The sequence below is a fragment of the Nomia melanderi genome, chromosome 10 (genome assembly GCF_051020985.1).
Source record: "Nomia melanderi isolate GNS246 chromosome 10, iyNomMela1, whole genome shotgun sequence".
NCBI classification, from domain to species: domain Eukaryota; kingdom Metazoa; phylum Arthropoda; class Insecta; order Hymenoptera; family Halictidae; genus Nomia; species Nomia melanderi.
The window spans coordinates 7,471,792-7,488,139 of NC_135008.1; the positions used below are offsets into that span (position 1 = coordinate 7,471,792).

The 16,348-nt window shown below is 34.9% G+C and overlaps 2 protein-coding genes across 6 annotated transcripts in view; one reads left to right on the forward strand and one right to left on the reverse strand.

The window, feature by feature from the left end:
• The window catches only part of LOC116429692 (protein expanded), a 120,445-nt gene extending 113,138 nt beyond the window's left edge, over positions 1-7,307 (reverse strand). For all 5 annotated transcript variants that reach the window (XM_076371449.1, XM_076371452.1, XM_076371451.1 and 2 more), the window contains exon 1: positions 6,677-7,307. The gene's annotated coding sequence lies outside the window, so the exon portion shown is untranslated. The remainder of the gene's footprint in view (positions 1-6,676) is intronic.
• Positions 7,308-8,106: 799 nt separating this feature from the next.
• LOC116429716 (WD repeat-containing protein 26) lies at positions 8,107-12,816 on the forward strand. The gene is made up of 11 exons (XM_031982970.2): positions 8,107-8,580; positions 8,936-9,172; positions 9,756-9,915; positions 10,002-10,172; positions 10,373-10,546; positions 10,739-10,924; positions 10,997-11,263; positions 11,353-11,498; positions 11,580-11,788; positions 11,871-12,065; positions 12,223-12,816. Exons 1-11 carry the CDS (start codon positions 8,567-8,569, stop codon positions 12,276-12,278), a joined length of 1,815 nt encoding a protein of 604 aa, XP_031838830.1. The 5' UTR covers positions 8,107-8,566; the 3' UTR covers positions 12,279-12,816.
• Positions 12,817-16,348: the final 3,532 nt, after the last annotated feature.

Below are 16,348 nucleotides of genomic sequence, written 5' to 3' on the forward strand. Positions count from 1 at the left end.
CAAAAGAAGATTTCGTTTCGTGGTCAGAGGGGAACTGAAAATACGACGCTGCGTAGCAAAGGTCTTCCCCTCGAATGTCGGCTGCGGAGACGCCCGGTTATTATTTTGCCCCAGCCAGCGGCCTCCGACGCAGCCTCGAAAAGTATTTTGCACGGGCGATATTTACGCTGGACAAACATACAAAAGTGCACGACGTGGCGCGGCGAACCGAGGCGAGGCGAGGCAAGGGTGCGAGAGATGCGGAGGCAACGCGGCCGGTATGACACGGGGAGCAATAACTTACGATATCGTGAACGCTTGGTCACGCACGCGGCACCGCGGTCGCGCGGTTTTACACGGAACGAAAGAACCGACCGTCTCCCTCCTCCTCAAGCCACACCACACCACACCGCACCCCCTTCCTTTTTTGCATACCTACGCGAAATATACGAACGAAGGGCGCGCGGGGCGATACCGCGAACTTATTGCAAAAATTTACGGAACTCCGGCGACGCGGCAACGCGGATACTAACAAGAGACAGTCCCAACAAAGGTTGCCTGTCGCAAATTCCGTGAGTCACGTCCAAAACGATGGGACATTATGAATGTTTAACACATAAGAGTGTGTAGACGCAGCACGCGATAAAAGAGCGCTAAGCGACTTGTCCGTGTGCACGAGAGCTTTTATTCGCGATGCTCTTTTCGATAGTTTTGCTGGGTTAACGCTTTGACTGCCACGGCGGTCACCGATGACCGGAGCTTTCAAATTACTAGAAAATAATTATCATTTGGTAGATAATTGATTTCGAACACAAATTTTCCGTAACGTAAATATCTAGATAATAGGGTAATGTATGAATTTTCATATCAAAGAATTAATAATTCTTGCTCTATCTTTGCTATAGAAAGGATAGTGATACATAAAACGCTGATGTTTTCCGTGGCAGTCAACGTGTCAATCTCTTGTGCTCGAGGACTTTGGAGCCATTTCGAATTTGTCATTGCAAATTGTAAGATTAGAATATTTATATATAATCGATACAAGAAGATTATAAGATCTGCGACTGTTCTCTTTCGAGCATATTATTTGTATGCGAGTATGTTCGAAATCTCTTGAACGATATTTCCTTAACCCTTTGCACTCGAGAGGTGACTCTCAGTCGCCACCTGATTTGCTACAGCAAAATTATAAAGTCTTATATATAATATTAAGCTTTGTACAATGCATCAATACGTGGAATATTGAAATAAAATAACTTTCCTCCTTAATTCATGTATGTTTTCTCATTGATCAGTTTCAAAGAACATCGTCTGTGTCCCATCAAACAATGTTGCACATTTCTAGTGAAAAACTTTCGAGTGCAAAGGGTTAATCCTGATACGGTCCTCAGTTTTTCTATATATTTGACATACTGGTACCAATTTTCTTGTACTGTTCTCAAACTTCAAAGCACCGCTAACAAAATTAGGCCGCAAGTGTATTAACCCTTAGCACTCCAGGTTGTTCTGTGATCTATCAGCAACTGTAACTAATTTTTATACTATTCCTAGCGAAAATTAGAAATGCTGCAACATTTCGTCGATCTTTTATTTTCCTTCTTAGTAGAAAATTGGGATGTGTGGAAAATTGAATAACTTTAGGGTAGTTTCTTTAAGATTCATTGAAATATTTAATATGACAACTGGTGCAGTATTGGAGCCTACAGAGTTCAAAGGGTTAAGAAAGATGAAACGAGCAAATTGCTGCTAACAAAAATAAAAACGTGATTGGCTCGAATAAACTCGAAAAGCACAGCGGGGTTAAACCGCTGTAGAACTGTATAATGGCCGGCGATAGTCGCGGCTACCGTTTCCTACGTATTAACATTCAGCACGACGAGCCAAAGTTGAGGAGAACGCCGCGCGTCAGGGAACCGTTCTGTGTGCCTACAATCAGGCATTTCTGTACTATTACGGTCGCGCGCGGCGAAGCCCGGAGGAGTTCGTTCCAACGCATCGAAAAGGACGAGCATTCTCACCACGTACATAAACCACATAGGAAAGAACGTACAAAGTCGCGACGTTGGAATTTCTCGCCCGAGGGATCACGGCATCTGATACACGATGATCGAAACGCTCCCCGTAACTCTAAAAATACGAAAGAATCGTACAATTTCATTTGGAAAAGTTTCTCCTTGAACGATATCTCCGTTAACAATTTTCCCCCATAGATGCTAGTTGATCTAGAGGCGTAAGCCATTCTTGTTGATATTGAAATTCGATAAGAATGGAAGAACGAAGCAATACACACTCGCGGAAAGGTATTTCTTTTTCCTTCTTTTTTTTTTTGTTAAGTTATGATATACGAATTATTATAACTTAACAGAAAAGAAAGAAGGAGGCAAAAAGAATACTTTTTCGCGGGTGTGCACTGTTTAGTTCTTCCATTCTTATCGAATTTCAACTTATAACTTATAACTTAACAGAAGAAAGAAGGCAAAAAGGAATCACGTTAAAAACCGTGAATCACGAAAATGAAAATCGAATTTCAATTTCAAACTCTATTTTCGTGATTCACGGTTTTTAGCGTGATAGCAAGTTAAACATTTGTATATTATAACTTAACAAGAAAGAAAAAAGAAAGAATCATGTTACAAACCGTGAATCACGAAAACAGGAATCGAATTTCAATTTCAAACTCTATTTTCGTGATTCACGGCTTTTAACGTGACATCACGTCAAACATTTGTATATTATAACTTAACAAAAAAAAAGAAGCAAACAGGAATCACGTTAAAAATCGTGAATCACGAAAATAAAATTTAAAATTGAAATTCGATTTCTATTTTCGTGATGATACGTTAAAAATTCGAATATCGTACCTTAACAAAAAAGAGAAAAAAAAAGAACGCAAAAAGGAATACCTTTTCGCGAGCGTGTATTGTTTCGTACCGCAGGAATGTAGGATCATAAAGTCAGGAATCTGTAAGGCTGATACTTCGCGAGAGTTATTGCCGAAACGTACAAACATTGTTTACCTAATCCCGAAGGTGCGCACAGATGCGATTTACGTACAACGGCAAGATTACTTTTTCAAGATATAAACGAAAAGAAGCTAACCTCAACAACACTGGCTACACGCGGTCGAATGCGCGGGTGCCGCGAGTCAGAATGCGCGCATGCGCATCCACTGTGGAATGTGCCCTCTCCCCACGGACAACCTCTTCCCGTCCCGCAACCAGCGATGGACTCGAGACGCGTCGGAATACTTGGAATATTATTCGAAATTGAGAGTCCTTAAAGAACTCAACGAACTTCGCCTCGAATCGAAAATATTCTAACACTGTCGAATATTTCAGACGGCCTCAAAGATTCTGTCAGCCGTTACACGGACGAGAAAAAAAAAAGAATATATTACCACTTTTTCTTAGGCACGAACGATACTGGGCATTTAATTTTGGTTTCGTGCTTCGAGCCACTTCCACATGCTTATCTTATTCCTCTCTATATAACAACTTTATTATACCGTAATAACAATAAAGGATTATTTTAAAGAGCAAGATAAGGATCTTAAATTATGGTTGACGAGCGAGGTTCAGTTCAACACTAGAACTGTCGAGCATTTAATACGATTAATGCGTAATCCCTTTAAAAATTGTAACGATAGATTATCTTCAGTTTTTTTCAGATATTCATTATAGCATTCAAATGAAACTATTTATCTTCAAGATCATTTCAAATGTTGCTTTTAAGATAATAATTGCGAAACAACGAAAAATCGAGATCATTCTGATTGGTACGATAGTTCTAGTGTTAACACCTTGCAGTATTTACTTTTATTATTAAGCTCGTGCAAAATGTTTCTATCAGCAGTTTAGAAGAAACGCAAAGGAATTGTCTAATCCATTTTAAGTAGATATTTACTGTCAAGATAATATATTGGTAATAGCAGAATAGTTTGTTGCTTTGATCCATGCGCATTGAACAACATTGATGTTTATTAACCCTTTGCACACGAGAGGTGACTCACGGTCACTACTTAATTTGATACACCAAAACTATGAAATTAAACTTCGTATTGCTATGTGAAATATTTAAATAAAATAGCATTGTTGCTTAATTTATCTGTGAATTATCGTTAGATTAGTTTAAAACAATGTCGTCTATATCTCGTCGGAAAATATTGAATATTTCTAATAAGGGGTTATCCCTTTTATTAGAAATATTTTAATATTTTCTAATGAAGCAAAAACGATATTTTGTGAAACTAACTCGAAAAAAAATCGCATGTACATTGAGGAACAAAACTATTTTATTTCAATATCTCTCAAATTGGTGCGTTGTACAAGGTGTAATATTAAATATCAAATTTTGTAGTTTTACCGTATGAAATCAGGTGGTAAGTGAGAGTCACCTCTCGAGTACAAAGGGTCAACCCTTTTCACTTGAAATATTCAATACTTTCTAATTAGGTGTAGGCAAGATCGTTTAAAATTAATTTATCAAGAAATCACATAAATTAGTGAACAAAGCTATTCTTTCAATATTTCACCTAACGACGCAGTATACAAAGATTAATGATAAATACTAAAGTTTATAATTTCCCTGTATCAAATCATCTAGCGACTGGGAGTCGCCTCTCAAGTGCAAAGGGTTAACCCTTTGAACTCCAGATGGTTTTGTAACCTATCAGCAACTGCAACTAATTTTTATAGTATCCCTAGCGAAAATGAAAAATGCTATAACATTTCTTAGATCTTTTATTTTCCTTCTTAGTGCAAAATTTCTATGTGTGAAAAATCTAATAATTGTAGGGTAATTTCTTTGAGATTCATTAAAATATCTAATACTGCACCAGTTGTAATATTGGATATTTTAATGAATCAAAGAAACTACCCTAAAATTATTAGATTTTCCACACATCCAAATTTTGCACTGAGAAGAGAAATAAAAGATTGGAGGAATGTTATAGCATTTTCCATTTTCATTAGAGATACTATAAAAATTAGTTGCAGTTGCTGGTAGATTACAAAACCATCTGGAGTGCTAAGGGTTAATAACTTTCGCAACAAGATCGAACTTCATTTTTCGAATTTCTTTGTTCGAATTACCATTGTGGTCCAAGCGTTATTCGGCGAAGGCAACAACGTCTCTGCGATTAAATTGCGAAAAAAACACAACGGAGAGAATTGAATACCCATCGCTCCGCGCGATTCGCCCTACCCTTCCGCTGCCTTCTCCCCGCCGTCGAGCCAACCCCTCTTCGTCGCACCAAAGGCATCACGGCTCATTCCACTCGGCGACGTGCTGTCGTACGGTGGCCGTCGAAATGTGCATACACAGATGCACACTCGTAATCAAAGGCGTACGTCCGTCGCGAAGAATTCTTTACATGCGAGTACCGCGCGTGCATGCGAGACTCTCCTTCGCAGTAGTAAAAACTCATTCGCGATAATGCCATTTATTTCGGTTCTTACGGATTCATTCGAGTAAGCTCGACCGGCGAGAGAGGTCATTAACACTTTTTACCGGAAAAGGTAAAAGAAAGGAGGCCGGTCCTATCGAGTCCACGACGATTCGAGAGTATTTTCGATCGAGTGCGATCCTTACTTGAAAAATATTCATTTGTCCAGAAAAATCGGTTGGAATATTTAACGAGCAAAATATTGTTTTAGAACACAGTGGATTCCGTTGGTATGTTTCATCGCGCGCGTAAAATGTCGTCGATGTATTACATAAATGGTAACAATAAAGAGCCTATTAAATGCAAATTTTAATACATTGTGCACCGGTCCCGCGATAATGCGGGATTTTTAATCTATCGTTTAATTGCTAATCTGACAGTAATGTAACGTTTCAGATACGTACAACATAAATCCAAGGTAAAATTACAAAATCGAATTCCTTATTTTTTTTCGTAAGTTAGAAAATTTGGTTTGACTGATGTTTTAGAATGTGTCAATATAATCATTGACGCTCGCGTTTTTAGTAGTTGAAATTTAGCCGGCGTACAGTGTGTTAAGAATCATCGATACGAATGAACGTTTTAGATTAATTTTAGGAGAAATGTTAATTAGAGAATAATTAACAAGTAGCCGAGGTAATGTGTATTATAACCTCAAGTCGTTTTAGTTTCGTTATCCGCGATTTATAAGTATGGCGTCAATTTCGAATAATTTATAAATTCATTCGAAAGCTATGAACGCAACTGTATTCGACTATACGGCTTTGTTAACACTAGAACTACGTGCCAATCAAAATGACCGGTTTCGATATTTTTGTTTCGCAATTATTGACGTCTTGAAAGTATTAAATATTCCAAAGGATCTTGAAAATAAATAGATTCCCTCGAATACTGTACAGAACGTCTGAAGAAACTGAAAATAATCTATCGTTACAATTTTTATAGAGATTACACGTTAATCGTATTAAATGCTCGTTCTAGTGTTAAATGCCATTGTCGTTTAGAGATATACGATTATAGTGATATTAACACTATAAATTTGTAATCCCTATAAAAATTGTAACAATAAATTATTTTCAGTTTCTCCGGACATTCGTTATAATATTCAAATGGAACTATTTATTTTCAACATTGTTTCGAATATTCTATGCTTTTAAGATATCGATACTCACGAAAGAGAAATACCGAAACCAGTCATTTTGACTGGTACCGTAGTTCTAGTGTTAATGTGACGTCAAGATGATATTAACTTACCTCTTCTTTACGTCCCCGATGGTTTACATCGACGAAACGAATATCCCGGCGACGCACGTAATCCGGTTAATCCAACGTAACACAAAGAGGGGTGCTAGAGGCGCGCAACAAGTGGTCGTGAACGAATAAAACACTATTTGACCGAGAATACTAGAAAAATACACAGCACAACACAAATCGCACGTTTGCCGCCGATTCACACGAGACTCCGCCGATCTCACGTGATCTTTGACGAATCCCTCCTCCCTTCCTCCTCTCTATGCTACCTTCGTATTAAATTTTTTTTTCTCTCTCCCTCTCTCTCTCTCCCTCTCTCTCTCTCTCTCTCTCTCTCTTTCTCTCTCTCTCACACGTCGCTTGAACCGCGGGAAAGCCGATTGAACGGCATCGCGAACGACATTCTTGCGAAAAGAAAATCCGTCAGCTGCGTTGATGAAGCGTGAAATGTACGGGCACGCTTGAAATATTTAGGACACAGTCCTGTGGAACGAAGAGCGTACGAAGCGACGCAGATACCACCATCACAACATACTGCAGCGGTGGCCGGCGAGTGACTGACTAGCGGCACACGCCGGCTCCCCATAGTCGACGAGCTAACCTAACAGCGAAATCAACTTGCACCCCACGAAGCTACACGCGAACTGCATCAACTATCGAAGCGCGCCGATAGCATAATATACGTTTCGAATCGATTCGATTGCGCAACTTTTTTCGATAAATTTCCCCGGTCGGATGGAATTGTTCGTAATTCAACTTTGTTATGCTGACGGATATTATTTTACTCTTATAAATTCTTTAGATTTTCTAAGTGGACTTTGAATCGTAATTTGAGAAATTTAAACGAGTATTTATGTACGGTGTTGTATAATGTCGTACTTAATAATGTTATTAAAGAACGTGAATGTATTAAGGTTTTTTAATGCATAATTATATCTTTTGCATAATGTTGTATGAGCATTGGTATTTCAATAGGTTAATATGCTTATGTAAGAACTGATAGACGCATGTGTAAAGTAATTAACGATAATGTGTTATTGGTTGTAAATGTATCTTATACTATTTAATCTTTATCTTAATAGTATTTCTGTTTAACATACATTAGGTACACGTGAAACAAGATAAAGTTAAAGTAGCCAAGGTATGTATCTGCATGTAGTTCTCTAACGTACATGTCAAAAAGTAGAAAACCATACTTTTACTATATATTTGTTTATTATATATTTCTACTTTATATTTCTAAATCATTAGAATATTTTAATTGAGATTTCTGAAGATAATTATTGTATCCTTGAAATTTTAACGACAAAATTCCAAAAGTAAAATCGAAATGCCCGCTGCACGTTGTTCCAGTGGACAAGTGCTACCATCCTACGGTGAAAGCCCCAAGTAAACGGGTTTTGCAGGTTTAGAAAGGCAACGTATGTGAGCGGACATAGTGGGCGCCATAGTCAGCGGAACTATCTGCAAAGAAGATCACAGTGTGACGTAAACGACGATCTAAACAAGTATCAGCTGTGTAGCAGTCATTGTTCGTATCCGTTTTGGCAGACGTACAAGAATTCTGTTTTTCTTCGTTTTCTGATTGTCGGGCATTAAAGTCCGACAGAATAAACGATACACGCGTTAATCGAGAGGATAAGTGGAAAAAAAAGGGGGGAGGCTACGAGTTTTCCGTAGAACGCAACCGTGGCTGCGTGCGTGCTCCAGCCCCAGCCCCACCAACGATCTTAGGGACAATAATCGTGTGAAAAACGGGGCGGTACGCGCATAAGCCTGGCCTCGAGCGGCGAGTCGGACGACGGTGGACTCGCTCCGCCACCGCGCAAAAGGTCCCGTAGTTCTCTCCCGACTACCCTACGACCAGCGGACGAGCACCACACCGATCCCGAGATGGAAAACTATCGGTAACGCAACCAGACCCCTAGACGTCGTGGTAGCGTAGTCAACACACGAAGGGGCTTACCCCCTTCGTAATGACGCTTTCGCGTATACCTTGCTCCTTCCAGAATTTGAAGACGTACCGACGTCGAATTCCTTTCATATGTGCTGTCTCTCGTGCAGTTCTCCTCTTTCTTCTATTGAGCAATTTTCATTGAATAGTTAGAGATCATTGATACAAAAGCATAGTATTTCAATGTTTTTCCAAAAAGCAGATATTAACTTTATGTCAAGATAAAAACCAGTTCACCACCATGTGCGTGTTAACATTACGGATCAGTTATTGGTATCAAGGGTAACGTTTCCATGTGTACGTAACAGCGTAATACAACAGCAGACCTCCAACGGTGGCATTTCCTCCGGACTTCAGCAAAATGGGGGTACAGCTGATTCTGGTGGACCTCACGCAAATGGCAACATGATACCAGATTCGGATAGTGACATCAATGGTGTTAACGGAGAAACGAATCAGAACTTAGGACCACCGAAAATAATGGACAAAACAAATCAAGACATTGTGAGACTGATTGGACAACATTTGAAGACAGTTGGACTCGAGTATGTAGTCAATATCACTTGACTCTTATGTGACTGCAATTTGTGGCAAATAAGATTCTTTTTAATGGAAAAACATCAATGTTCGATGTACGCTTCGGAAATTGTTTTGCATTTAACACCAGTATTATATTTTGGTAATAACACTTTTGTTATTGCATAAAATTCTGAGTGTTTCTTTGTTTCTTGAGTGTTCTTTGTATATACGCATTTATCAGAACTATTGTATTGCAACCTATCTGGACTGCATACTGTGTGGTGGGAGAAAGCTAATTATAGAACCTTGAAATATAGTCACTAGTATCTGCAAGTTATACTTGCTTTATAATGATGTAGGCAATATAAAAAAGCAATATTTGCGTGCTTATAGATATAAATTACATTAGCAATAAAGAATAATGATATATTATTTTTAGCTTAGTTTTCAATAACACACAAAGTTTGTTTACTTGCTACTTAGTAAATTTATTGATTACCTGAGATGGATAAAATTATATTTTAAATTTAAAAAAAAGGATTAATATTTTTTAAGACTTATATTAGTTTCCCGAGTAACTGAAATACTAAAATAAAATATCAATTTCAGTCGAACAGCAGATCTCCTTATGCAAGAGTCAGGTTGTAGACTAGATCATCCAGCAGCTGCAAAATTTAGACACCATGTCATGGATGGGGATTGGACTAAAGCAGAGCACGATCTTAACGAACTGAAATCATTTTTAAATGGCGCAAGTCAAAGTCTAGTGGTAAAATTCACTATTCTTAAACCATTTCAGTGTTATTAAATATATATTGTATACATATATATATCAGTAATACTTATCAATTTCAGGAAATGAAGTTCTTATTACTAGAACAAAAATATTTAGAGTACTTGGAAGAAGGATTGGTATTAGAAGCATTACAAGTTTTACGCAACGAACTTACACCTTTAGGTCATAATACAGGTCGTGTCCACCAATTATCTGCATTTATGATGTGTAGTGGACGTGATGAGTTACAGGTACTATAAGATTTAATTTATTAGGAATATTATATTGCAGGAATACATACAGTGTAATGTTACTACTACATATTTTATTACAATAGTGTTTGGCCATTAATACCATTTCCAAAAGATTGAATTTTGTGTACACATAGAAATTTCTGAAACTAACCTGCTACTGAAAATTTGATCACTAGCAAATAGACACTTGTTAACAGACACGAGCGGGCTGGGATGGCAAAGGTGCAACATCGAGAGCTGCCTTAATGGATAGACTACAGAAATACCTGCCACCTTCCATTATGTTACCACCTCGTCGTCTTCACTCTCTCCTATGCCAAGCTGTAGAAATGCAAAATCAACAGTGTATATACCATGTAACACACACTCAGGTATTACTTACTTTATTAATTTTACTACTTTTTAATATTAAGATTCTATTATAAATTTTCATTTTAATATAATCTTGTATAACATACACGTGTCCTAGAGAATATTTAGAAACTTATTTATTAATTGTCTTATATATTGAATGGAAAATACTATTGCATACTGATACAGATATAATTAATTTGGTTAATTAGACGAGTTTAGAAAATGTATCGCTGCTCGTGGACCACAGCTGCAGCAAAGAACAGTTTCCGTGCCATACTGTACAGGTGCTCAATAATCACTGTGACGAAGTGTGGTATTGTAAATTTTCTCCAGATGGTCTTAAGTTAGCCACAGGTTCCAAGGATATGACTGTAATCATATGGGATGTTGATCCTGTAAGTAAATTGTTGCACATAATGAAATAATTTACGAGTCATTAAATAATAAATTTTTAATAACAAATATAGGAGACATTAAGGGTAACTTATAGAAAAGTGTTAGAAGGACATACTTATGGAGTGGCATTAATTGCTTGGAGTCCTGATAGTAGCCTTCTAATTGCCTGTGGACCTGAAGATTGTCCAGAACTTTGGCTTTGGAGTATTGATTCACCTCGTTATCAATTACGTGCGACGATTAGTCAAAGCACAGATGATTCACTTACAGCTTGCGCCTGGTACCCGGACTCACGTAAATTTGTGGCGGGAGGACTTCGTGGACAGTTCTTTCAATTTGTAACATATCACTCAAGTTTATTATATAATAACTAACAGTTGTTTAATGAAAGAATCTTCAAACGTTCAATGTGTAAATAATATTGTAGGACTTAGAAGGAAACGTGTCAGAATCATGGGAAGGAGTTAGAGTAAAGTGCTTGTGGTGCAAAAGCGATGGGAAAACTGTTTTAGCTGCTGATTCACGTCATCGAATTAGAGGATATAACTTTGACGAATTATGCGATTTCCCAATGTAAGATTGCAAATACCGTTTGTTGCAAATATATTAATGTATTAATATAGTATTCATGAAAATATTAATTTAATCTTATAGATTACAAGAAGACCATCCTGTAATGTCATTTAGTGTAAATAAATCAGATCGATTTGCACTTTTAAATGTGGCCAATCAAGGTGTACATCTGTGGGATCTACAAGATAGATGCCTAGTAAGACGTTTTCAAGGTGTCACTCAAGGACATTTTACTATTCATAGTTGTTTTGGTGGTGTAAATCAAGATTTCATTGCGTCTGGTAGTGAAGGTACGGTATTTTACTTTAAATAAATCAAGCCATATTTAATTTAATTGCAAGAAACGTATCGTATTTTTCATTTTTATTTTAGACTCTAAAGTGTATGTATGGAATATCAAGAGGGAATTACCAATAGCAACATTAACAGGGCATAGTAGGACAGTAAATTGTGTTTCTTGGAATCCAGTATATCATCAAATGATGGCTTCTGTGTCAGATGATTGTACTGTGAGAATATGGGGCCCTAGCTCTTCAACTCCAGAAAAAACTGAAAGTGACAAGACTGGTGAGTTTATTACGATTAATTTTTCATTATGATATAATTCCAAATATTACGATATCCATTTATTAAATAAGCATTTTTGAATATAAATACTTTCTGAGAAAATAGGTACATGGTCAGAAGAGTATAAGTTTAGTTATAATGTTTTTAAAACTTTTAGTACCATTGGAGAGCAACTCCTCAAATGATAGTGGATGGCATGAAATGGTATCGTAGCGAACTACAATGCAGCATGTTTCCAATGTTTTCATGGTGTTCAACAGACTGTCATATTGATCGTCACATTGACTCTTTCGTGCCCCCAGCAGCTATCTCTTTATGCCTCATTACTGTAAGTCTGGGTAAATGACTACACAAGAGTAAATGAGGATTGCGTTAGCATTATCTGCTAACCAATTAAAAAAACTATCGATCGGACGTTACTTGAAAATCTCTTTCTTTTTTATTAACGGATTTTATATGAACCCGTACAATCCGTTTGCCTGTTAAAATTGAACTTGAATAATTTACTGATGAAAGCTAACGATTGAAAATAAAGAGCAGCATAATAATGTCTACTAGAATAGGTTATGGCAGAATAGAATTTCAACAAATTCCGTCTTAGCATTAATGTAAAGAAACAAATTAATGTGCATTAATAAGAACATTATGAAAGGCAAAAATTTGTGGTTTTGCGAAATTATAATAGAATACTTGTTTTGACAAAAATGATGTCAAATTTAACCTTTCCAAAAATAAAATATTGTAAATAACAGTTTCACGCTTGATGAATTTCTAATTAATTTTTTTAATCGTTAATAAAGGTGATATTATCCTCATTTTTCATCACAGATATAAACTGCCATCATACAATGATACTGTGTGTTTCAATTTACATGCCGATGTCTTGAGATACGGTAAAAAGTCTAGAAATACTATAAATATTGTATGAAAGAAAATTTAGTTTCAGTAGAATAATTTGCAATGAGAGATAACCGAGGTAAATTGTGAACTTTGCAAATGTATAAAGTGCTTTGTGAGATGTACAATTTAATTAAAAACCTCATCAGAAAATTGGAATGCTTAACAATTTCATTGTAGAAAGGATTAAACTCACTTTATAAGTTAAGCATCAATACTAAAATTAGTACCTTTATTAAATACTGTGATTTCATATTGAGACATACGCACTTGGTGTAAAAAATTTATGAATATTACATTTGCCTTAAAATTGCCGGCTTGTGAATACTTTAAAATAGAGTCTACAGACTATATAGATTTTGAATATTTATTTTACAGCATTGGTTACTTGGTACAAATCAAATATCGTAAATATACAGCATTTTTTATTACTAATGATATCGAGTCCCATCACTACCAAGTGGTAGAAATTGTCATTCATAATGTACTAATGTTTAGAAATCAGAAATCAAAAACAGGCATATAACTTTGTGAGTAGTTCACAATGTAAACATATATGAAATTACAGCATCCTTTTTTGCTGTACTTATTACATATATATGTATGTGATGTGTACATTATACTTCTGTTCTGATCATATCAAATCATTACAATCGGTAGTACTCCAGTTTTACTAAATGCATTGCTAAACTATAATTACAAAAAAAAAGGATTGACACGTGAATATATATATATAATGAAGTAATATATTGGATGTTTTGTTATTGAAAAACATGACATGTCAAAATATGATCATCAATAATGGAATAAGAATAACGAAATATTACATTTTTTAAGCCTGATAATGAACAGTTAAAAACGAAACTAGAAGTCTCACAATATATCAGAAGTTGTAGGGTATGTGTGTACAAATACTTTCAAAACAAACAATACTATAAATACATTTACATAAAAAGAAAATGTCTGTAGTTTATGCCCCTGAAGTTATAGTGAGAGAATATAATGTCAATCACTATTATCATTTGCATTTATCTCTGGTGCCTTAGCACTTTATAATCTAAAAGTTTCCAGCATTTTCCCATAATTTAAAGTCACATTCAATCTGTAACTTGACGCAAAATACACTTAAATGGCATTCAAGTTCAATGTGTATCATCATCATCATTGTCATCATCATTATCATTATCATCATCATCAGTATCATCGTCATCGTCATCGTCATCGTCATCGTCATCGTCATCATCATCATCATCATCTTCGTCGTCGCCGTCGTCTTCGTCTTCGTCTTCGTCTTCGTCTTCGTCTTCGTCGTCGTTTTCGTCGTCGTCATCATCGGCATCGTCATTATCATCATTATCATTCTCATTCTCATTATTATCACCGTCATCAACTTTTTAGTGACATTTTTCGTTTCAGTCGTTCATATATTGACAATATAAATATTAATTGTCTCTTTGTAATTAAGTACTTTTGTATTTCTTTGTGAGACATAAAAAAGCAATAAGAAAAATTCTTAAAAGTCTTCTTTTTTACAAGACTAATATAACACAATAACTCGAGATACAAAGTATGCCATGTTTGACAAAGTAAATATAGAAATTTGCATAAAATACTAATCATTTAAATTATTTTATGTAAATAAGGGGCGAAAATGTTTACATATAAATCTGCAAATTAAAGGAAAGTAATTTTATATTTAATTCATAACGAAAAAAAAGTAAAAAATAAAGAATTCAGACGAAATAACTACTTCTTAAACAGTATTATATTATGTTAATTCATAATAATACACGACTTTTAAATAATTTTGGACCAGATGTATCAATGTTTTGAGAGATATAACGAACAGTAATAATACCTAGGCGTAAAAGAATGATATATCGTAATGTAACATTTTTGGGTTTTTACAGTGCAATTGAAACGTCTATTAGAGAAAGTGATCCAATTATTAGATTATAAAATAATTCTGTCGTATCAGGAAAAAATGAATATAATGAAATTTGATTAAGAATTTTTATGTATATTATTATTATTACTATTATTATTATTCTATATTACTTTCTTAATTTGTTAGGTTTTATATTATTATTTCATATGTACATAAAATGATAAATATATGGTTTTATGAAAAGAACTGCCGTTTGTTATGATAGTAATGTGTGTTTGTTCTTAAAATATCTATTTTAGGTATTTCATATTAAAATTGTGTAACATTTAGATACTAGTGGTATCATTTTAAGACCAATAATGCATGAGCTACTCGCTTATGTTACTTATAATTTATCGAAAATATTTAAAGTAAATTATAAGGAGTCAGCCAAATGCGTAAATAAGTAGTTATGTTTATGTATAGTACATGTAACAATGAACATTTCCTATTTTTCATAAATGAGAATATATTTCGTAACTTTTTAAAATATAGCCTACATTATTTAACAAGTTATTTGAGTAAGGCACCGCTTGTATTATTGCAGATTAAAGTATTGTAATAAATTTAATGGTAGATTGATGTAATGCTAATTGAAAATTAAATCATATTAAAATTAACAAATTTTTTATACAAAATTCATACATCACTTTGAACACTTATATATTAAATAGAAACATACAGTCATTTCTTGTACAAATCACTGGATAGATCATCTTAATGGTTATTTTTTTATTGCTATGTAATGTAATGAAATGATACTTGCAGATACAGTCTTAATTAATATTGCTTTGGACACGTGTTGTCTACCTGTATATTTTATCTGTGCTTACTTGTGTATAAAGGACTGTATAATATATATTCTTCTACAATCTTTAATATAGACTGTTTCCATAGGTGCAAAGGCGTGCACTTTTTTCAAAATGTATACACTATTAAATTAGTATTATGTGTTAGACATACAAAGCAAAACACTATAAAAATTTCCTTGTGCTACAATATTTCTGTATAATTAACTTTCAAAACTATTAATGTTCCCCTGTTAAGCAAGATAAATATTAAATTACATGTTACATAATCATGAACTCTAAAATATTGTATATATTAACATTTTATTACAATAAATTGAAAGAAAGGTTGAACGGTGTTTAGAAAATTATTCATTTTATATGCTGCTGATGCTCATTTTTCATCATTTTTTTTAAGTACGCACTACCAACAAAAAATTTTTAAGTACATACTGACTTAATAAAAAATAAGTCAAAATTGCGTTCAAATTTTTTAAATGTTCATTTTGTTAGTAGTGTATGAATTTCTACCTTAAATTAAATATTCTGAAAAAGTTACAAATAACTTAAAAAAGACGCGAAAACGTTGCGACAACATTACTTTTTATTTGAACTTTTAAATTTCCCGCCGATTATATCGAACGGTCTAGTGTTCTTTCGAGAATTTTACA